This window comes from Nymphalis io, chromosome 9, assembly GCF_905147045.1.
Source record: "Nymphalis io chromosome 9, ilAglIoxx1.1, whole genome shotgun sequence".
NCBI classification, from domain to species: domain Eukaryota; kingdom Metazoa; phylum Arthropoda; class Insecta; order Lepidoptera; family Nymphalidae; genus Nymphalis; species Nymphalis io.
Genome location: NC_065896.1, coordinates 13,099,297 through 13,123,143, shown reverse-complemented (window position 1 = coordinate 13,123,143; position 23,847 = coordinate 13,099,297). Strand labels below are relative to the sequence as shown.

Genomic DNA, 23,847 nt, shown 5'->3' with positions numbered 1-23,847 from the left:
GTGCAAATTACTAAACGTCAACTGTCACTGCATTAATTGTCAATTTGTCACTGATCGGCAGAATATCAATTATCAACAAATCGCAAGTTCTCAAAATAATAAATCATTATGATTATGTAGTAAAAGAAAACATTCATTTTTCCTTGCGTAAGTGATAAGGTTGGATGTGACAAATATAAAAAAATATATCTTCATGCTCAAATAAAGTTTGAATTTGTGTATTGTAAATATGAATAATTTTCTATATAAAGTTAGTTGTATAAGTACTAACGCAGGAATATTTAGACATTTTTCCGTGTCAGCGGCTCAAAATGCCAATTATTCGTAAGTATAAAAATGTATTTAATCTTTTGAAAAATTTATAATTTGTATTACTTAATAAAAATTTGTAAGGTTTTCATATAATATTTTACGCATACTTTATATATTTTTCCAATAATTTATTAACGTTAAAAATTAATAGTGATTTTAATTTATTATACATTCTTTTATTTCCAAACAATACATCATTGTTCTTTCATTTTTATTAGGTATGTTTTAAGCAAAGTAAATTACCAATACTTGTTACTTCTATATTTGTATATATATTTTTTTTAAAAAAAATAAATTTTACATATGGACACATGACTTATCACATACTACAGATGCAAATTACTTGTGGTGGGCGGTGGATCCGGAGGCTGCACGATGGCGGCTAAGTTTGCAAGACATTTGAAAAAAGACTCTGTTATTGTATTAGAACCCAGTTCGGTAAGTGGCACTGTGTATATATTAAAACATTTATATTTAACTTTGAAACTAATAACAGTGATAATTTATATGCATATTGACACTGTAATATTAAATACTAATATTTGCCTTCTTGATCTGGTGACTAATTTCTAAGGATACAGAGCATAAGACTCCAGGTTCAAATTTGTAAAAGGGTTGTAGGTTCTATGCTAGACCACTCTCTGCTCTTAAAAATGCACTTTATTTTGTGATTACACTGTCCAAAATTCACATTTGTAGAAAAAAATATTGCTTGCATATCCTTGTGTTCTACAATACCTCCTAGTTAGCCTTTGTTGTCGAAATCCGGTCAGAGGCCAATAGGAGGAGGTTTGAAGATGCTAACCTCAACGTCCTCCTCCCAACCTCCTAGTCCAATTTGAAGAATATTTTGTGTGTCAGATGGAACATTTATTTCGAAAGAATAGAATACGTAAATAACACCAGAAATGAGGTATACGGTGGTCCACTTTACTGCTCTGATCCACTCAGTCGATTGTGGTGTTACGTTTAACGCGGGTGAAACTTCGCGGTTGCGTCGCGATGGTTTTGAATGTTTTTTAAGATGTAATTTATTACATGAAATATAGTCGAAAACAAAATCGGATTTAAGTGTTTTCAGGCTCACATTAACATAACTATAAAATAGATAACGTGAAACTTGAACAGAAATATTAATTATATTTAAATAACGTATTAATACATTTACGACTTCATAATTTGGAACAGAAATTTCGGAGGTATTGAAATTTGGTATAAAGGAACTCGTAAAAAAATCTTTCCGAGGTATGTTGTTAATGTTAGTGAGTTTCGTAAAAGCAGATTTAAGGGCAACATAATCGCTGTCCGTCCCGACTTCGTACGGGTAATATTTATGCATCTCCCATTCCTTTGTTTCTTACTTTCGGGCCCTTATTATATAAAATAGAACTGTGTTCCAATTTTTAGCTTTCTAGCGTTAATAGTTTTATCTGCGCGTTGATAGTCAGTCAGGCCAACGATATTGGTGTAGATGTAAATCTATAGTATATATGTATAGCGAAAGTACGCTCTCGATGCTAGACCACTTAACCGATTTTGCTAAAATTTGGTATGAAGCTTGAACCCTAAAGACGGACGTAGGCTACTTTTTTCATGTTCAACATCCTATAATGTTATAAACGGATGGGCAAATGGGCCTGATGTTAAGTGGTCACCACCCCCCATAGACATTGGGGATGTAAGAAATATTAACCATTCCTTACATCGCCAATGCGCCACCAACCTTGGGAACGAATATGTTATGTCCCTTGTGCCTGTAGTTACACTGGCTCGCTCACCCTTCAAACCGGAACAAATAAGTCGGTGGTACCTACCCAGACGAGCTTGCACTTAGCCCTACTAACTCACTAAGTGAGTTTTATTTTATATCCGCTCTTTTCCCTCTAAACTCTGGGGTGAATAGTAGTTTCATAGTTTGTAATAAAATATAGACCTATTTAATTACCTTAAGTAGAGTTACCTGGTTGAAAACAAATAGTACATGACGAATACAATAGCTGTTTGATTTAACAACAATAAGTACTTGAAGTTATTGTTAATATGTGTTATTTATTTTCCTCGGTAATAAAATAGGGGACGGCAACTGCTAGAGTAGCAATAAATTAGTAAGGCCAGTCATACAATATATGTTTGCGTACAACTTTGTTTTTTCTGTCGCTACTGACCGAGTATTTCTATCTTCTTCTTCGTCGTGTCACTCTTGTCAGAGCGGTCGTGGTCGCCATGAAGTATTATAAATTATTTGGCGCAGATGTTATTCGCCTCACGAGCCTGCGCCATATGTCCCTGTCAGTGGTAAGCCTCGTGCATTCATGCAAAGGACCGCCAACAGTTGTTTTTATTTGGTCGGTCCATCGCATGGGCGTCCTTCCACTTGGTCTGATGCCATCAGACTACGTGGAAGGATGCCCATGCGATGCCCAGGATGTTATTCAAGGCAAGGTGGATGGCATCAGACCACATGGAAGTATTTCTATAGGTTACAAATATAAAATTTGCATTATAATTAGGACATTATAATTCCTTTTTTTTATTTACGTTGTGCCTTGATGCAGCTGTAAATCCCGCGGCATTGCTATTCCACGAAGAAAATAAAATAACGTATTGCAGTCCTTGGTTTTAGTCAACTTTTCGTTCACCAAAATGTCCTTGTTATTTGAAGCCATTTCAATTTGATTGAGATGATCCGTTACCGCGTTGCTAACAGCTTTTAAGGTTTTTTCAAGTGTGAGTCTAACCAACCTTGGGCTGCTACTAAAAAAAAAATTGATCGAATACTAAACAACTATGGCTGATGGATCTGAGGTTTAAACCTCGAAATCTACAACTATATAAGCTAGCCGCCGGCAAGAACACCAAACCAGATACACTTTCAATGACTACATCAACAATATACGACTCATACGTTTATCTGTGTGTATCTATGCCATAAGAATATTGATTTTCAATATTCCATTATATCAGATTTGACGTTTAAATTGGTAATACCCAAAAAAACATACACGAGTACTTGTAATGCTCAGCCATCGTTATTACCTTAAGGTACAAAGCATCGAGTGGTATCTATACACAGGTTCTTGGGTGAACGTTCAAGTGATATTCGATACATGTTTTTATATATATTTGATCTGAAGTAGTTTGTTTGAGTCACTCTATATTATGGATAATCATTTTTATGCGTTGGCTATCGGTTAGAATAGAGCTAAAAAAACAATGGATAACGACGAACAAATAGCGGTGATTACGTGACGCGACCAACTAGTAACGAAGGTCAACTTAATTCACATTAACGTTATCTCTTATCTGTGAGGTATTTTTGTTGGACGTTTATATTTTCAATTAATTCGTAATCTTTATATTACATAGCAGATTTAGGAATTACTTCATACTAACTACTGATTATTTTCCATATTTAAAGGAAATACCATCCACTTATTAGGTATTCTAAACAGGAATACGTAGTAGTATTGTCTTGTTCCTGTTCGAAATGTAACGGTCCCAGGTAAGTAAGCCAGTGTAACTACAGGCACAAGGGGCATAATGAGTTCCCAAGGTTGGTGGCACGTTGGAGATATGAGGAACGGTTATATTTTGTACAGCACCAATGTCTATGTGCAACCCCATGCCACCCCATTTACCATCAGGTCGCCGATATGCCCTATCTATATTATATAAAAAATCATATATATCGTAACACTTTGTTAATATACTCTAATGTCAGAAAAGACAACTTGTTTCAAATTAAATTTTCTTCGAATGTATTTGAATTTAACTGCCTGTTCAAACGTGTGTCGTACTTATCGTTAGTCGAAACAAAAACTTTGTATGAGAACAAAGACAAGTGAGCTGTTGTTGAATGATGAGAAATGTTATTAAATAAATTGATAAGCCGGTTGGCGTGGTTGGTAAATACTTTCACGCCGAAGGTTGTGGGTTCGATTCCCACCCAGGTCAGACATTTGTGTGCATGAACATGTCTGTTTGTCCTGAGTCTAGGTGTAATTATCTATATAAGTATGTATTTACAAAAGAAAAGTAGTATATGTAGTATATCAGTTGTCTGGTTTCCATAGCACAAGCTTTTTACAAGCTTAATTTGGGATCAGATGACCTGTGTGAAAATGTCCCAGGATATTATTATTATTTTACTTCAATTAGTTTGTATTATGTATGTTTGTATGGAGTAATGAACTCACGATGTTGGTGATGAGGTTCCGATTGTATTTAGCCACGGCTGCCAATAACATTATAGTGCACAAGTGTGTGCGAAATCAGCATACTATTATTCGTTCATCGTCTACATGGTGGTAGCACTTCGTGCAAGCTCGTCTGGGTAGGTATCATCCACTAATCAGATATTCTACCGCAAAACAGCGGTACTCGATATTGTTGTTTTCCTGTTTGAAGGATGAGTGAGCCAGTGTAATTACGGGCACAAGGGACATAACATCATAGTTCCCAAGGTTGGTGACGCTTTGGCTATGTAAGCGATGGTTGACATTTCTTACAATGCCAATGTCTATGGCCGTTGGTGAGCACTTACTATTAGGTGACCCATATGCTCGTCCGCCTACTTATACTATAAAAAAATATCTTAATCCAATGGGAGGATAATCCGACGAATTCGAATCACAACTCGAAAAAGCAAGCGGCATGACCAATGATTTTACGTGGTATCCGAAGCACTACAGGTAAGGGCTGTAGGTTAGCCACTTTAGTAGGTAATGGAAAAAGTACAAGCAGTATATATGAAGCATTGTGCATTTTACAATAAACATGAATAAATTGCCATTCCCTTCCAGGATCACTACTACCAGCCCCTGTTCACGCTGGTGGGCGCCGGGGTGACGTCGGTGGCCGCGACCCGGCGCAGCGCGCGCAGTGTGCTGCCGCCCGCCGCGCGCTGGCTGCAGGACGCGGCCCAGACCATCCACCCCGAACAGAATATGGTCACAACCGCCACAGGGGACACTATCAACTATGAATATCTCATCGTGGCGGTTGGATTGGTCAATGATTATGCCAAAGTATGCCATTATTTTTATTTGTATATATAACCGCTAACCAGCAAGTTAGCAAATTGTGGAAATAAGTTATTAAAAGTTATCGGCGTTGTTCGTGTGACGAATAATTCCAGTAATTGTTTCTACTGTCGTCAGGTTCCCGGTCTGATCGAAGCGTTAAAAGACAGAAATAGCGGAGTATCGACAATATACTCCTCCGACTATTGCGAGAAGACGTGGTCAGACTTTAGGAATTTCAAGGGTGGCGAGGCGGTGTTCACTTACCCGGATACGCCCATCAAGTGTCCCGGTGCGCCGCAAAAGATCGCATATATGGCTGATTCATACTTTACAAAGGTATTTATCAAATATAGTCGATGTTAATTACTCAAACATGCTGGGTGACAATATTTTTCTTCTAATACTTATTGAAATAAACTACACGCCCAACGTCACTTAATAATTCGCCTTCCCTGATATCTAGTTACAGTTGGTAATGGTTAACCAATTCGTTCGTGAATCAGCTTTATGTTAAACACATCTCATACATAAATAAGGCGAAAGATAAATTTGGTGTTTCTACCAAATTTTAACTTTTCAAAGTCAAAAGTCAAAGTATTCTATTAATAATAACTAGACGATATAATAAAAACTAGCAAATCAATAAATAAAGCAAATGTTAAAAAATAGGGCATTTTTTTTTAAATTATATACAAGATGCAGACGATAAAAAGCTCGAAGTTAATACTCGTTGATTATATAAATATATGATGAATAAAATGTTTTCCGATGTCCAGACGAACGTGCGTTCAAAGTCCAATATAACGTACAACACGTTCCTGCCCGTTATATTCGGCGTCAAGAAGTACGCCGACGTGCTCATGAAAATTGCCCAGCGGAAGAATATCAATGTGAATTACAAGACCGTGCTAAAAGAGGTTCGCCCCGACAAGAAGGAGGCGGTGTTCTTCAACGCGGACGACAGGACCAAGGTGAGGTGCTATACCACAAGGTGCGAATGAGTTAAGGAAGAAAATAAAAATCAGTATTTATATATAAAATAAATAACAATCGCGGAACTAACGTTTACGACACCCGTTACCCTTTTAATAAACGACACAAAATATTATAAAAATGATTTGAACAAATATTTTTTTGTTAAAAATAAATAAATAAATAAAAATGTAACATCCTGCAAATGTCGCACTACTGGGCTCCTTTGAGGAGATGGCGTGAGTCTTTCGAAATTTAAATTTCAAATAAGAGTACCACGTTAATGTATATATAAAACTCTCACTCAAACGTCGCTCCAGGAGTGGAGCCAGCCGTACGCGCTGCTGCACGTGACGCCGCCCATGGCGCCGCCCGCCGTGCTGCGGAGCGCGGCCCACCTGGCCGACAGCGCCGGGTTCCTCGCCGTGGACAAGTTCTCGCTGCAGCACATCCACTACCCCAACATATTCGGCATCGGGGACTGCACCAACACGCCCAACAGCAAGACCGCGGCCGCCGTCGGTGAGTTTGGGGCTCGGAGCCGTATTATTTGGTATCTTTTCCCGAAATCTTCGTCACTCGCTCGTTTTTACCTCATTCGTTTGCGGTCGGCGAAGTTTTGCAAACGGCATGGAAAGCAATCGGCAAATTTTGACGGACGTCGTCCGCCCGATAGCCGCCCGTCTGCTTTTGGTCGGTGCTCGTGATTTTCGGGGAAAAAATGGGTAGATGAGTCGGTTGCGGAGCATCATAAGCTCCCAACTCGCCCAATGGTCACGCTCGTCCCGTCCGCCGCAGCGAAGCAGGCGGCGGTGGTGGAGCACAACGCGCGCGCCGCGCTGCGCGGGCGCGGCGGGCGGCGCGCGTACGACGGCTACGGCGCGTGCCCGCTCGTCACGTCGTACCGCACGTGCGTGCTGGCCGAGTTCCTGTACGACGGCGTGCCGCACGAGACCTTCCCCGTCAACCAGGTACCGTCGCCTCCCCCCTCTATCGACTCGATCAAATTGTAGACAAATCGATTGTCGACATCCTCAAACGTTTCGAGTGAATTATAATTACAATTTAATAATATATTTAAATAAAACTGTAACGTCGACAGGCGCGCGAAAGCGTGATCTCGTACTACATGAAGAGAGACCTGTTTCCTTTCATATATTGGAACTTCATGTTGAAAGGATACTACGATGGACCGGAGTTTGTCAGGAGGATCATCAACCCGTTTGCTAAATGAAAATCGTTACCTTATACTTACTTATATCCTGTGTAACCTCACGAGCGACTGACTTCGACTCTATGTACTTGTAATAAGATTTATATTAGATTGTATACACACATACCTTACATAACAAATACTTGTTTTTCTATAATTAAAAATAATAATTGTTTTAAATTTATTAATTTAATAAACAGTATAATTTATATTAATATATTCTATAACTAAAATAAAAACAAAATACGCATTACAAATTTATAGAAGAAACACGTCACACTTTATTTAATTATACTAATTCGAATTGACAAGTATTGAAATTGTAAAGTCCGGTTACTGTATTTGAGAAACGATTCGTTTCACTTACGGATGGTCTATGTAACGTAGTTTAGAATTTTCCATCGGCTTACTAATCATGTATGAGGAGGCTACGAATCACAGATGGTAGGAGCAAACGACAAATTTATAAAAAATAGTAAAACGTCTATTAGTCAACCTCACTATCCGTGAGCAAAACGAATCGTTTTTTAATTATAAGTAAACGTGATTACTAGAAGGGCGAGTGCATATTAGTTTGAAAATAGATGAATATGAACTTGAGAGTTACATTGATACTATATTGAGTATATATTGTTGATATATTGTAAAAAGATTTGCATTATTTACTTTTTTTTTAAAGTACATATATGCCAAAATACTCCAAAAACTTTATGAAATATGTATCAAAATTTTATATTAGAATAAAATTCTTCACATAAATTAATAAAATATTGGTTTTCGTTTAGATGTTTGGCTTTAAATTATTCGACATTTGAAATGAAACAATTAAATTGTTGAAAAAACAAGGACGTCTAACGCCGTTGTAGATTAAGCATATTGACATTACATATTAGGTTGTAGGTGTATAAAGAGATAATAAAATATTTTTTTATGAATTGTGCAATATGATGATATAATAAATTTTTGAAACAATATTATTTGTTTTTTTTTTGTGTATACTGTATAAAAGTACAGCGTGTTGAATTCCGTATATATGCCACATCACTTCTGTCGCCCTTCGTCTTCAGGAGCGTTTTACCTAAATGTTACATTATTAAATTCAAACAAACAAGGCTTACGGGTTGCCAAGAACAAAAATAAATACTTTTGTTGGAATTAATAAAATATAAAGCTGTAAATGCGGTCAAATAAATTAATGTATATGATACAGAAACTTTAAAAAACCGTAACATTTAAAATTGTCGTTTTATTACTATATATAACTGAAAAAATAACTCTTAGCCGATCTTTTAAAGTGATTTAAAAAAGTAAACATTACAAAATATAGGTTACTTTTTTTCACACGCTTGAGTATAATGGGCAATGTAAGAATCTAGTTGGCTTAAAAAATTACACAAAACACAAAATGTCTTAAAAAAAGTTAAATTATAAACGAATATTAAAATATCGATAATTTACAATAATAATGAACGGAATAATTAGGCCTCTAATACACGGACAGATTAAATCAAACCTTTGTTCCAGATTAAGCACGTGTAAAGTATTCAAGTGAGCTTAAGATGTTATTGTAATATTCATTTATTTAATGTAGAAGCATTACAGCTAAAACTATCAGGGTTACCCTTACTTCTATTACCCCCTGGACCGTTACAGCTCTTAAACAATATTTCATTGTATAGTGTAACTGCAGATGTAAACTGTTGGTCGTCGGTGGCGGCGCTGGTGGGTGTAGTGTGGCTTGGCGATTTTCCAAGAAATTAAATAAAAAAGACATTATCGTATTGGAACCGAATGAGGTACAGTACACAAGTGTAGCGCTATACGAATTTTAAATTGCCATCTCATATAAATATTTATAAATTTATCTTTTGATGTTTATGTACGAACTACGAATCGATAATTTTTTTATTTATTTGAGTTTAAAATTAGGAAGGTTGCCAAATGTGCCAGATGGTAAGTGGTCACCAGCACTATAGATTTTGGTACTGGGAGCAATATTTACCATTCCTTATATCGCCAATGCGTCTCCAACCTTATTAACTATGATATTATGTCCCTTGTGCCTGGCTCACTTACACACTGGCTCACTCAACCTTCTAACCGGAACACAATTTGCTGTTGTTTATGGCGACAGAATATATGAGGAATAGATGTTTTCTACCCTAGTATTAAGTAAAGGCTGTTGACCAATATCAAAAACTAGCCTTCTGCGAAGGAAATGAGTATGCACTTCAATGGAACAGCAATCCGCCATGACGCGAAGTAGTTGAGGCGCATTGTTACATACATATCACAAACTTGAATAACGTAATAAATATATTGAATAAAGAAGGTCAGTTAGATTAAAAAAAAACTATTAATAAGGATAATATAATCCGCTTTAAACTCACAGGACCATTACTACCAACCGCTTTTTTCGCTTGTGGGTGCTGGTATTAAGAATTTCCCTGAAAGTCACAAACCTTTGAGATCTGTGTTGCCCCATAATGTGATATGGCTTCGAGATCACGCAAGCCATTTTGACCCTTGCAACAATGTAGTACATACTGGCTGTGGATCCAAAGTGCGATATGATCATATGGTTTTGGCAGTCGGCTTGGAAAATGATTACGATCAGGTTTGGTCGATTTAATTTAGTAGCTATTGTTAGAAATGTTTAGCTAGATAAAAAGGAGTAGTTGTCCAAGGGATCATCATAGTCTTTGATTAGACCTTGTATCTATATTATTTGACAGTATCATACTACAACAAAAGGGCGTGTGTGTTAATTCCGCTTACCTCTACTTCTCAAAATACACCAATCAATAATTACATTGATCAATAATGACAACTTTTCTTCATCTGCCATGGAAATCATCTTGGAGAGCCTCTAAGACTTATTCAAAATTAAACGCTTTAATCCCTACATATTCTATTTATACATTATATACTTTTTGCATAATATAACACTATATATTAACAATATATTATAGGTACCTAGAGTGAGTATTAACGTGACCTACTAAATATTTTTGTTAAATATGTTCTTTATTGAATAAAGATTTTCAATTTATTATTCTTGTTTCACTGATTTTACATTATTTTAAGATTCTAGGTTTGAAACATGCTCTAAGCAACCCCCTTGCTCCAGTCTCTACAATATACTCGCCCGAATACTGCCAAAAATGTTGGTGTTGTATACAGAGGTTCAAAGGGGGACATGCCATATTTACATTTCCTAAACAAGCGGGAAAGTGCTCCGGTGCAGCGCAGAAAATCATGTATCTCGCACATGATTTTTGGAAACAGGTAATTTAATTTTTTTTACACGTAATAACATAATTTATATCTTTTATTTCCACGTAATCAATTAAATATGATCATATTACAGAAAAATATCAATTTAGTATCAAATATTACGTACAATACTGCCGCAAGCTCTATATTCGGAGTACCAAAATATGCAGCTGCATTAATGAAGGTCGCTCGCAATAGGAACATAATCGTGAACTATCAACTTGATCTGATAGAGGTGACTCCACAGGGGGCTGTCTTTCTTGATGTCAATGGTCAGGTATTAAATTTTTGGACTTCCTATATTCTGGCCTCGGCAGCCATACCAAATGGAGAATTTGCAAGCTTTTCAAGTACACTCTCCTTATTATAGTGCGATGTGACGATAATCTGACGTATCCGGCTACGTTAGCTATCATTTGATAATATGCCGTTTTTATACACTACTGTTACGATTTGATTTATACACTACTATTTGTCAAATTCCATATAAATTATATCCACGTCCAGACGATAACGCTACCTTACAATTTCCTGCACGTGACTCCGGCCATGTCTCCGCCGCGCTGCCTGAGCGAGTGCAGGCAGCTGGCGGACGATACCGGCTACCTGGACGTCGACCACCACACACTGCAGCACAGGCGGTACTCTAACATATACGGATTGGGTGACTGCACTAATACTCCTAACAGCAAGACTGCGGCTGCTGTTGGTAAGAAACTTATGATTTCAATAAGTATCATAAAATGTTAGGATTTACTGTTCTTGGCGGTTCCTCTCGATAAAGCCACAGCCGGTAATGACAATCGATTCGAAAGTACTTGTCTAATGGCTCACAATTATTCTGGTATGTGGGTCTTTGTATGTTCAATATTTTTTGGTAAGTAATAAGTAAAAACGTATGTTTATTTTTTCTTTTTATTATTTTACTAATTTTTTTTTACAATAAATCGAAGCTTTTATTGTTAAAATTATTTCAAATAATTAGGAAACTAAATTACTTTAATAATACGATAAATGCCATTATAGTTGCTTAATTATAATCATATATTACAAATCTCAATATTTTAGCTAAACAAAGTCGCGTGTTAGAGCTCAACCTATGGGACACCATTTACGGCAAAGAGCCCTCTGCTAAGTACGACGGCTATGGCGCTTGTCCCATGCTCACCTCTTACAAGACCGGCATTCTAGCTGAATTCATATATGACAAAAAGCTCTGTGAAACGTTTCCATTTGATCAGGTTAGTTCAGAAACAAAGGTTTGTGACGCATTGGCAATGTAAGAGATGTTGAATATTTCTTACAATGACATTGTCTATGAGCAGTAAGCTCCACTTATGATGTAGACTAGAAAGTGAGACACCGTGTACAAATGAGAGTTCAGATACAGGATAAACGGATGTCAGTGTTATATGAGGCACGGGAGTGGATAATGCCAACCTCCCAACTGCTTCAGAGGATATCATGGCGACTAGTAACCAGCTTAAAAGACAGCTGACCGAGGATTTAAACACCACCTCCAAAAATATATTGGGATTTTCTGTCAATAAATCTTTAGTATCAGAGTTCTCAGGTCATGTCAGATTGCCGTTTCATCACAATGAATATAATAAGTACTAATAATGTACCTAATTATTAATAAATTTTTGCATTTTTGTTTTTCTTCAAATACACAACATTAGTAACTAGGTTTTGCCTGCGTGTTAGGGCAAGTTAGGTTAGGTTGGTATATAAAAGTAATATGTCCTATGTACTTCCTTGGGGTTCAAGATTGCTTCATACCAAATTCCATCAAAAACGTAACAGACAGAATTATTTTCGCATTTAAATTATTAGTAGATTTGTAACTACAAAATAATCTTCATAGTTTATTCTTATTAAATAATAACCTGGATGTAGTATTTTGTTTTAAATTTAGTATAGCGAACTTATATAGTCGTTACATTATTTCAGAGTAAAGAACGACGTTCAATTTATTACTTGAATAAGGAAGTGTTGCCATACATCTATTGGAATAAATTAATAAAAGGCAAATGGAATGGTCCTACGACACTGCGCAAGTTTATTAATCCCTTTGGAAGATAAAAACTGATACAATTATAAAATTATTATTTTTTTATTAAAAACTACATAACAAATTACATTAATCATGGCTACGTTAATAAAAAAATATCGTATATTTTAATACTATGTGGTTTCAATGGCATAAAATATACAAACTTTTTAAAATAAAACTATGTTACTGCTTTTTAGACTATAATTTCTTGTAAATATATTTTGTCTGTGGAACTTCTTTATAAAAATATATATCTATACGGTATACATGTAAACATTACGTGCATCACAACCTTACAATATTGTGGGTCATGAATGGCGAAGATCGGGTCAGGAACATTATGGTCAACATCCACACTACAGTAACAACCTGTGAATGTCCCACTGCTGGGTTAAGGCCTCCTCTCCCTTTTTGAGGAGAAGGTGCTTAGATGGATGGAGCTTATTTCACTATGCTGTTCCAATGCGTGTTGGTGGGATACACATGTGGCGAATTTCAGTGAAATTAGACACATGCAGGTTTCCTCACGATGTTTTCCTTCACCGTATAGCACGAAATGATTTATAATCAGAAATTAAGCACGTGAAAATTCAGTGGTTGTCGGCTTGAAATCCACGCACATATAATAATTACAAATATCTATTTACGTCGGAAGCAATATAGGGTCGGTATTTTTAATTTGTGACGCGCAAAGCTAAGCTATATTAAGATAGAAAACTGCACAATGTGTATCCCGTGGTTATAACTTTCAATCACATTAAACTTTATGGTACTTTTTTACATTATATTATTACTTATAAAAAATATTCCTTAACTTAAAGTACAATCTACGGACTGTTAAATTAGTCAGTCTGTAGTTGCCAAATTAGATTGCACGACTGTCAGAGATGTTCGTGTTATATGGTAAATAATATCAATGATAAACTGTACTGTACTGTGTATACGTTATTGTTAGACGCAATATGGCAAAACGCGTTTTTTTAAATTTTAACAACGATATCTGCGCAAGCACTCTTGTCTAAAGTACGCGTGTATTTAACTATGAAAACATTTTATGTATCTAGTAATAGTGGAAGTTCCCGAAATATGAATTAATTAACTTTTTAATTTATTGTTATAAATTACACAGATAAGAATTTAAGAATACATGTTTACATAAATATATATGTTTGACTAGCAATGGCCTGTTAAAACTAACACCTAATGTGAACAAAAAGGGTACATGTTTAATTAAGATTAGCTTCCTAAAACTAAAAGGTAAAGATCGAAAAATTATATTCATTTTTAAAAATGATATGAACATTATTTAAATTTAACTCTATCATTCACGTGATTTATCACCAATTAGGATTTTATCATCGTCCGTCATATTTCTTAAACGTATTTTTATTTTAAAATTTTGGTAACGAGGTATATATATGGCACCATGTTTAAGCTTTGTTCAACGCAGTGAACTGTTCTCTTTGTAAACCATTAGAGTTTTTCTCGTCAGACATACTCTGTCTCTTTCTGTTCAAAGCAGCCTGCCTGATTCTATGTCTCCTTCGACTCTTCACCAGGTAAATGAATAAGGCGATTGCGATAAGCAATGCAACAAGGATACAACCGGCGAGGATCAATGTCAGAGATGTCACCTGCGATCCTGGGTCTGATGACGACTCAACCTGGAAAATACAATATTTTAAAAATATCAATAACCAGAGAGATGTCATTTCGAAATTCTCGAATTTCTATAAACCTCTTCGGTAAACGAGTGAAACTGCTAAAGATAGCAGGTTCAAATACGCTCTCTAACAAAAAAGACAATTTGCATAGAAATCTATGCAAAAAATGCGGTGTAAATTGCAAGCTCTGAAATAAAATTTAATAAAATTTCATTTTAAAACACGGGATCGAGTTCTAGCTATTTAGATTAGAACAGAAATTACAGAATTGCTGTATTGTAACTCACCACGTAGGTGCCGTGCGGGCCGGCCCGCATGTAGAGGTCGTTGCACATGGCCTGCTCGGTCCAGTTGTACCAGTGCACGAGGCGCAGCCCCTCGTAAGCACGCGGGGACCCACATCTGGATCATAATTGTCTCACATCAATAGTAGTAATAATAATAATATCCTGGGACATTTTTCACACACGGCCATCTGATCCCAAATTAAGCTTGTACAAAGCTTGTGTTATGGAAACCAGACAACTGATATACTACATATACTACTTTTCTTTTGTAAATACACACTTATATAGATAATTACACCCAGACTCAGGACAAACAGACATGTTCATGCACACAAATGTCTGTCCTGGGTAGGCATCTAACCCACAACCTTCGACGTGAAAGGCAAGTATCTACCAACCACGCCAACCGGCTCGTCGTAGTAGTCCTTATAAATTATTAATTTCCATATACTAGTTATTAGTATGTTGTATCCCTTGTGTCTGTAATTACCCTGGAGCACTCACCTTTCGAACGAGCTGTGTTCTAGAGAAATATAGAATACTGTTATTCTGTGGCAGAATGGCATCCACCCAGAGAGATCGGCACTACGCCCCGAGATATTTGTCTCTCTTATTCAGTAGCATTCACTATTTTTCAGAAATCAATCACTAGCTTAATAATACTTAAGATGCCACTCTAGTAATAAAAAATAACTTACAATTACTTAATAATAATTGTATACCTCAGTTCGGCTAGAAGTCTCGAGTTAGCCCGGTACATTTGAGGTAGTAAGTCGTCTAGCAGCCACTGCAGCTCGCAAGAACAATGCCATGGGTTGAACTGCAAATTGGCGCCCTCTGACAACGATGGCCAGTCGAGTAATGTTTTGGACAGACTTGTTAAATTGTTCTTGCTTATGTCTAACTGAAAACAGTGTATATTATAGCTCGTGATCTTTCACAGATAACAGTTACGGAATCTAGTTAAGCGAAATCAAAATATATTATAATCTAGTAGGCTCTCACAAGTACTTTTAAATGGTAATTTTACATATTCATTAAAAATTAAAAGATTAGTATAAAGTTTATTGTATTTTTTGTACTTTACGTTTAATTCATTATGATATGTTTAAAAGTAAAAGATATTTACCATGCATAAAGATGTTCCATCAAAAGCACCTTCTTGTATACTGTGCAACGAGGCACAGTTTGATAAAAATAGAGTAAAACAATTCTTATAATCCGATAACTCTTCATTACTACGCCCGATCACATTGCTGAAAGCCTTGTCTTCAACCACAAATAGTTTATTTAGATCATTCATATACAAACTTTTTAGTGCCAAAATATTTTTAAAATAAATATTTTCTATTGGGTTGCCATCTAACCGTAACTCCTCTAAATTGGGAAATATTTGGCTGTTCAAACATTTTGGTACATCGGAAATGAGGTTGTATGATATATCAAGACTAAAAAGTTTGGCCAATTTATTTTCCAAATGAAAATCTTTAATTTGGTTTCCGCCAATACTAAGAACCTATAAAAAAAAACCAATTAGACTAAATTTATAAGTACACAGTATTTACAATTATTGAGTATTCATTATTTTTACCTCTAAATTATTGAAGTTAACATTGTTCTCATCGTATAGAGCGGACAATCGATTGTATGATAAATCAATATACGTGATATTGCTTGGAAACTTTGGCCAGTGATATAAAGTGTTTATCTTCAATATAGCGATTTGAAGCGTCGGCGGTAAAGCGAAAGTGAACGTTATGTTGTTCTGTGCAAGATTCAATTCTCTTAAATTAGTGCACGACAATAAAGAATCCTCTTCGACTACCTCAATTATGTTGTTAGATAAATCCAGGAGCTCTCTGAAAGAAGGCCACTGTGTTGTTTATTGTATTAAAAGACATTGCATAATTTTCTCATAACACTATACTAAGCCGAAATGGCCTAGTGGTAAGAACGCGTGAATCTTAGCCGATGATCGTGGGTTCAAACCGGGCAAGCACCACTGAATTTTCATGTGCTTAATTTCTGATTATAATTCATCTTGTGTTTGACGATGAAGGTAAACATCGTAAGGAAACCTGCATGTGTCCAATTTCACTGAAATTCTACCACATGTGTATTCCACCAATCCACATTGGAGCACCATGGTGGAATAAGCTCCAAACCTTCTCCTCAAAAAGGAAGAGGGGCCTTAGCCCAGTAGTGAGACATTCACAGGCTGTTACTGTACTATATTGTTCTCATAACACTATTCCTTGATAACTAGCCCTTAAAACTATTACTTGATTTATATGAACAAATACATATATATCTAATTAGCAATTATTCAAATCATGTGTCGACTGTTCAATATTACATCTACTTACATGTTGTTGTTCTCTGGGAATGATTCTTTTACGATCGATCGAATTCTGTTTCCGTTCAAATTTAATCTCGTGATTCTTTTCAGTGGTTCACTTTCAATTCGTCTAAGTAACAAGTCGAATATGCCGTTCTTGCTGAGATCCAAGTCCTCCAGTAAAATCATTGGCTGTATTGCATCTACAGGAATTTTCTTCAAAAGATTGCTTTGTAAATTCAGTCTTTTTACATTACGTAGAAATTTAAAATCTAATGGATTTAGATCTGTTAATTTATTGTAAGAAAGATCTAAATCCTCCAAACTTTCGATATTGGTGAAGAGATCAGGAGTCATCTCAGCTAGTTCGTTTTGGGTAAATGATAGTTTCTTCAAGTTTGGGACATCGCTAAACGGGTCCGGCCAGTACGTCTTGATGGCATTGTTACTGAACCTCAGGGTTTCTACTTGCGAATTAGGCGGTAACCTGCAATTTATTAAAATATGGCTTAGAGCAATCCAGGTACAATTTATATTTTACTAACGTGGTTAATGGAATTCCCGCTATAAGTAATCGGTTCAGTTCATAGGCCTTGAAAATGTTTAATATAACTAAACCTTTCATTAATAATAACGCTCCAAGGTACGCAATTTTGTGTAGTTATTATAACTAAAATATATTTCTCCCACTACCACAAATATTCCATTGTCAAAGCCTGAACAGTTTTATATAAAAAAATTATAATCGGAATACGTAAGTCTCAACACGGAGATCAAAAATAGGTTTAATTTCTTAATAAAGATTAATGATGATGACATAATTTTTTTTTTCATTCAACAAGGCAGACGAATGTTTTTTTTTATATAGAATAGGAAGGTGGACGAGCGTATGGGCCACCTGATGTTAAGTGGTCACCAACGCCCATAGACATTGGCATTGTAAGAAATGTTAACCATCACTTACATCACCAATACGCCATTAACCTTGGGAACTAAAATGTAATGTCCTTTGTAATTACACTGGCTCACTAACCCTTCAAACCGGAACACAACAATAGCAAGTACTGCTGTTTTAAGGTAGAATATCTGATGAGTGGGTGGTACATACCCAGACGAGCTTGCACAAAGCCCTACCACCAGTACACAAATATGATATATGTATGGTATGATAATAATCATTCTAAAATTATGTAAAATACAGCCATGTTGAGGACAATGCGGAGTCCTTGCAGTGGTGGTGTCATTAAATAAATACGAGCTATAACAATTTACTGGGATCTAAACTACGAGAAGTCCAGATTACATCATGTAATCTATTTTTAATGTCGTAGTAATTTACCACTTGAGTCTTGACTCGTGATCCTGTGTGATATAAATAATGATAGTCGAATTTTGTATTTCCTAGAGGAAATGTAACTTTTAACCGATCGTGAGTTAAATTAACATTCTTGAAAAGCTAGCAGTTATATGGAAGATTTAATTTATCATTTATCAATTAATGTTTTATAATTACAAAAGGTGTAAATCTCAATACAATTAATTAACATAGGAAAATCGATTTAATTAAAAAGTCAACTATTTTTAACCTTAAAGTTTTCCAAACAGGGTCCTTGGGTATCGTGTGATATGTGTTTTGTCCGTTATTTGATAATGATGACGTAAGCTAAACGTAGTAAAGCAAATTTACATAAAATGATAAGTAACCTTTATATTAAATCTCATTATACTTATATCTCATAAGAATTTTTATTTTTTTCATAATTTTACAACAAAGATAGTGAAATATACTGAGTATAATAGGACATTTTTTTCAACTCATTCGGTAAGTGTAATTATGGGTTAGGTGCGGTTTAAGAATTTCTTGTTCCTTCATTATTTATTGTACGTTTTGTTTTAACAAATCTAGCAGTTCTAATTATGAAGACATTTAAATACAACTTGTTTATTTGTGTATTATTTTTATTATACCTACCTATGTCTTTTGTCTTGTATATAACGTATTAGGTATTAAAGAGTTATTCGTTATAGACCCTACTCACAAGGAACCTTGTGGCATACTGTCAATACTCTAATCTTTAGCAATATTTTTCATGATGAAAACATGATGTTAATTGACTTTTTAAAATAAACTTTTTAATGACTTAACACATTCCTTGTTATTGTCGAATTCTAATTCCTAAACTTTCTGTTCCATTTATTTATCACTATTCAGTAGCTACGTATTCACTATTCATTAATACGTCAGTTCCTTTCAATGACGCCAACTCCTACAGAATATTCCCCCTAGGACCAACTTCAAATTCCCCTAAATATCGATTAAGAGCCCCTAATTTTTTTTGTCGTACATTCGGTTTGAGAGGTAATTTCAAATACAAATTAAAAATAAATTTAAGTAGTATAAAATAGCTGTTTATGTATGAATGTCATTTATGCAGGTGCATTTTACATATTTACATTCATTAATTAATGACCTAATGATTATAACAATGAATTTAAACGATTTTTATTTTTAATTCAGTGACCAGGAAGCGAACCCTGAGCCTCCTACGTATTGTACAAGCACGCTGACCGTTGAGCTATTATTTCAATCTCAATATATTATAGTTTTTTGATATCTCAGTTATAGCCACGCTTGGAGTTTATATTTGATATAGTTTGTTGGTTGCGTTCGAGGCTTAATATAAATTGTTGTCTTAAAAAAAATACGACTCTATCGTATAATAGACCCCCTAAAAAGTCCTCCTAAATATATGTACCCCCTAAAAATCCCTGGACATCTTGATTTCTCCCAAATTTGGGGGTAAAACCCCCAAGTTGCCATCACTGCTTCTTCGAAATGTCATCCCTTGCACAATACATCATCATCATCAGTCCATACATCTTTGCCTTTGGTGTAACCCTTACAGCCACACGCATTTGTATCACACACTAAATGTCTCCTAGCAATATGATATTTATCCTCATATCCATTCCATAGTAGTAGTTTTTAATTAGATACACGAGTGTCAATGACCTTTAACTGAACTGTCATGTTTGTTTTAACGCCATCAATCAAGTTAGCAATATTACGATGTTTAAATTGCGAATCTCAAGAGAAAATTACTGAACTTTTACATTCTGGCCAAAACCAAACTAAACCGATAACCGTTATGTAGTTGGCGACTGGCGTGCTTACTTTTTTTTGTTTTATTTATCTCGCAATAGGCGTTTCATTTGGTTACTCATTACTCATATTATTTGAATTTTTGATGACATATGCATACACATAAACTATACTGATTTATTGTTATTTATTTACATGAACATTTTCAATGTCAATAAAAATACAAGCATTTTTTGCTGTCATTTCACAATATTTAATAAACGTAAAGCTATTACTGGTTCAAAATGAAGAGATCTCATTACAGAGATGGTGTGATTAATAGTATAATAGGTACCTAAATTCGCTAGAACAGCTCCACGTGGGTAGTCACAAATGTCATATAAAGGCCAAAACGCTTTGATTGCGTGAATGAATCAGAATAATATATTATTAATATAAATATATCAATGAATAAACAAAGGTAGGTAAGTAAAAGTATTTGATAACAACCGATAATATCATTCATATAAGTGTATTTTAAGTATGGTGATACATGTAGGTATTATTGAAACGTTAAGCGTTTCATTGTTCATACTTTTTTGCAGTATTCTTCGTTAATAATAATAGAGATATTAAAATAAGGATGACAGAACTGTATAATAGTACTAGTCCTAGACAGCAGTTGGTGCGCATAGACAAAATTAATGTTTTTTTGTAGTCGCATGGACGTCTTAACTTTTTTAGGTGAAATTTCAATGTTTAAATTTCATCAATGTTTTTTAACACGTCTAGAAATATTATAAGGATTGGATTATAGTCTATTATGTCATGAAATATGACAAAGACATTTATTTAGTTTTATTTCATAAAAAATATGATATACATTAACTACTAGCAGATAGGTATAGGATAGGATAACCTGTACTAATAAAGAAAATATTTATAAGTAGCTGCCGATATTATGATACTCGCACATATTTTTTGTATTTCTATTGAACTCTTAATGGTTAGAAAAAAAAATTGCAAACCGTAATCATTTGAAGTTTAAATATTCATTCAAAATAAGTATTTACGTACATTACATTGTAGTATAATTAAGATTTTTTTTTTCATTTACTTACTTGCAAAATATAACAAAACATCAACAATTCATTTTATTACATAATAAAAGGTAACATTATTTATGCATTCTACATACTTCATATATATTCACTTCATTTTTTGCTGTCCATATTAACATTAGGACTTTGACTTTTCGCAGATTTATGAATATATATTTTTTATTTTATTAATATATTTTCTTATTATGAAACATATAAAAATGTGTCTTAGTTACAGCTAAAAGTTTTGTGTTAGCTAGTAAAATTTTGTAAGTCTGTGTTTATAATAAGTATTTTTTCTAGGCTATAGTATGAAAAATATAATAAGATTCGTTATAAACATAATCTGATGATGATTAGGTAGGCAACCTGAATATATATGTATTTGTTAAAAAGGAATAAATATCATTCAAAGGTTTATCGCTTTTAAAGTAATATTTATGGGATTGGAGATAAAACAGTTAAGAGAATCGAGGCGATTTATACCTACGATCTGGATTATACCTATTAGCTGACTCAATAATGAAACATCTAACACACATATTGGGTAAGAGTGAAACTCAACCCTCATAATTAAGTTTCTTAAATAGAAGAAATAAATAGCTCTTATCGAAATGCATTCAAAAAATTACAATTTAAAGTTGAAAGATAGAATTCCTGCGAAAGGATCGCAACACATTTCATAGAAAATATTATCTTTATGATGATTCAACGTGCTTTACTGTAACCCTGGAAAAATAATTCATATATTAAAGATAAAATAGAGTACATAAATTGTTTACTCACTTGCCTAGAGTGGAAAGTCCCAAGCCTTCGAATGCTGCCGCAATTTTCAATCCATTTGGATTATCGGGCCACTGTATTTTGTCTAAATCGGCAAGATTTTCAATCCTGTCCAATTCAGAACACTGAATATTTAAAACCAAATGAGTACCATCAACATCTGGTATTTCACTGCACGTACAATATTCACACACTTTTATTAATCTGTGCACTTCCTCTGTCACTTCCTCTTGAGCTAGCACGGTATTGAAAATTAAAAAATAAAATGTCAAACTGTTTATGGCGCGCATGTTCAATGTTGTATGTTTTAAATCTTTACATTAACACATCTACGTACGGCTCGATATCGAGGTGGAATGATAAGATTCTTTTTATCTTTGCGTTATCGCGGCATTGGTGATGCGTGTGTACATTGCTGAAAATGACGTAGACTCGATGGAAAGGGATTAGAATACTAAAAGTTAGGTTGGTGTATAAGATAAACATTAAACATCAACTTCCTCTTAACAAACTATTCAAAACCTACATTCAAAATTGTTATGCATAGTAACACAAAGTTTATAACTGTAAACACTATAATAATATTAAAACACAAAATATTCGCGAACAGAAACTTCGAAGCTATAAATGTCGCGTGGGTGAAACGTAAGAGGCGTATTGTAGTCGCACGAGCCAAACAATATAATGTTCATTACCAATAGGTAGGCAACCTCGAGGTAAGGTAAGCGCTATATTGACCACAATGTCACTGAATTGGTCTTTAACCGACATCAAAAAAGGAAGACATGTTTGACGCACCATTTGTATGTCATGCATTAGATCGATTTGGATTATTGAAGTTTTACTTTCAATGGCACAAAGTCAATTTATCAGAAAAATGTTGATAATTTTGTAGTTTGCGTTATTTTTTAGCGTTTTTTGCGTTATTTTGAAAGTCAATTTAATTTTTTTAATAGACTATTTGTAAGAACCCGCAGTACTAGTAAGATTTAAAATGTTTCACAGAGATAGTATCAGCGCCTGATTTCAGGAGGCAGTTAGTAAAAAATATATATTCGTTAATTTCTATCAATATTCCTTCTAAATTAAATAGGAAATGTATAGTATGATGTCCTCCTGACCGATTTCGGCCTCGGCGGCCAATCTCAAGGGAGACTAGCCAACTTCGCAGGACTTATTACCTATATTGCACAAGTGTGTGCGCAAACCGGTGCACTCTTAATCCGATAGGAAGGCAAACTTGAGATGACCGGCAAAAGTTTAGGCGCAGTTTAATTGGCCGATTCGGGATTTGAATCAAGGACCTCGGGATCTGCGACATTTGAAGCGTAATAATGAGCTATTTATGCATTGATAATAATTACTATCTGTAGCTTGCGCCTTTAACTAATTTGTTACAGTAGCGGTTAAAAATCTGCATGGCGATACAATTATGAAATACAGTAATTACGTAAACGAATTTGTCAAAGCTATATATACTACTACTACTAATACTGGTGGTAGAGCTTTGTGCAAGCTCGTCTGGGTAGGTACCACCCACTCATCAGATATTCTACCGCAAAACAGCAATACTTGATATTGTTGTGTTCCGGTTTGAAGGGTGAGTGAGCCAGTGTAATTACAGGCACAAGGGACATAACATCTTAGTTCCCAAGGTTGGTGGCGCATTGGTGATGTAAGCGATGGTTAACATTTCTTACAATGCCAATGTCTAAGGGCGTTTGGTGACCACTTAGCATC

General features: G+C 34.9%; 2 protein-coding genes across 2 annotated transcripts; one reads left to right on the top strand and one right to left on the bottom strand.

Annotated features, from left to right (window-relative positions):
• Positions 1-56: 56 nt before the first annotated feature.
• LOC126770687 (sulfide:quinone oxidoreductase, mitochondrial) lies at positions 57-12,889 on the top strand. The gene is made up of 14 exons (XM_050490198.1): positions 57-324; positions 645-750; positions 5,115-5,339; positions 5,472-5,672; positions 6,113-6,307; positions 6,629-6,830; positions 7,107-7,270; positions 9,201-9,317; positions 9,914-10,138; positions 10,609-10,809; positions 10,892-11,074; positions 11,305-11,506; positions 11,866-12,038; positions 12,751-12,889. Exons 1-14 carry the CDS (start codon positions 230-232, stop codon positions 12,880-12,882), a joined length of 2,421 nt encoding a protein of 806 aa, XP_050346155.1. The 5' UTR covers positions 57-229; the 3' UTR covers positions 12,883-12,889.
• Positions 12,834-22,751, bottom strand: LOC126770521 (carboxypeptidase N subunit 2-like). The gene is made up of 7 exons (XM_050489944.1): positions 22,111-22,751; positions 17,171-17,629; positions 16,396-16,663; positions 15,934-16,320; positions 15,527-15,708; positions 14,805-14,919; positions 12,834-14,517 (listed from the first exon to the last, which is right to left on the bottom strand). Exons 1-7 carry the CDS (start codon positions 22,395-22,397, stop codon positions 14,284-14,286), a joined length of 1,932 nt encoding a protein of 643 aa, XP_050345901.1. The 5' UTR covers positions 22,398-22,751; the 3' UTR covers positions 12,834-14,283.
• Positions 22,752-23,847: the final 1,096 nt, after the last annotated feature.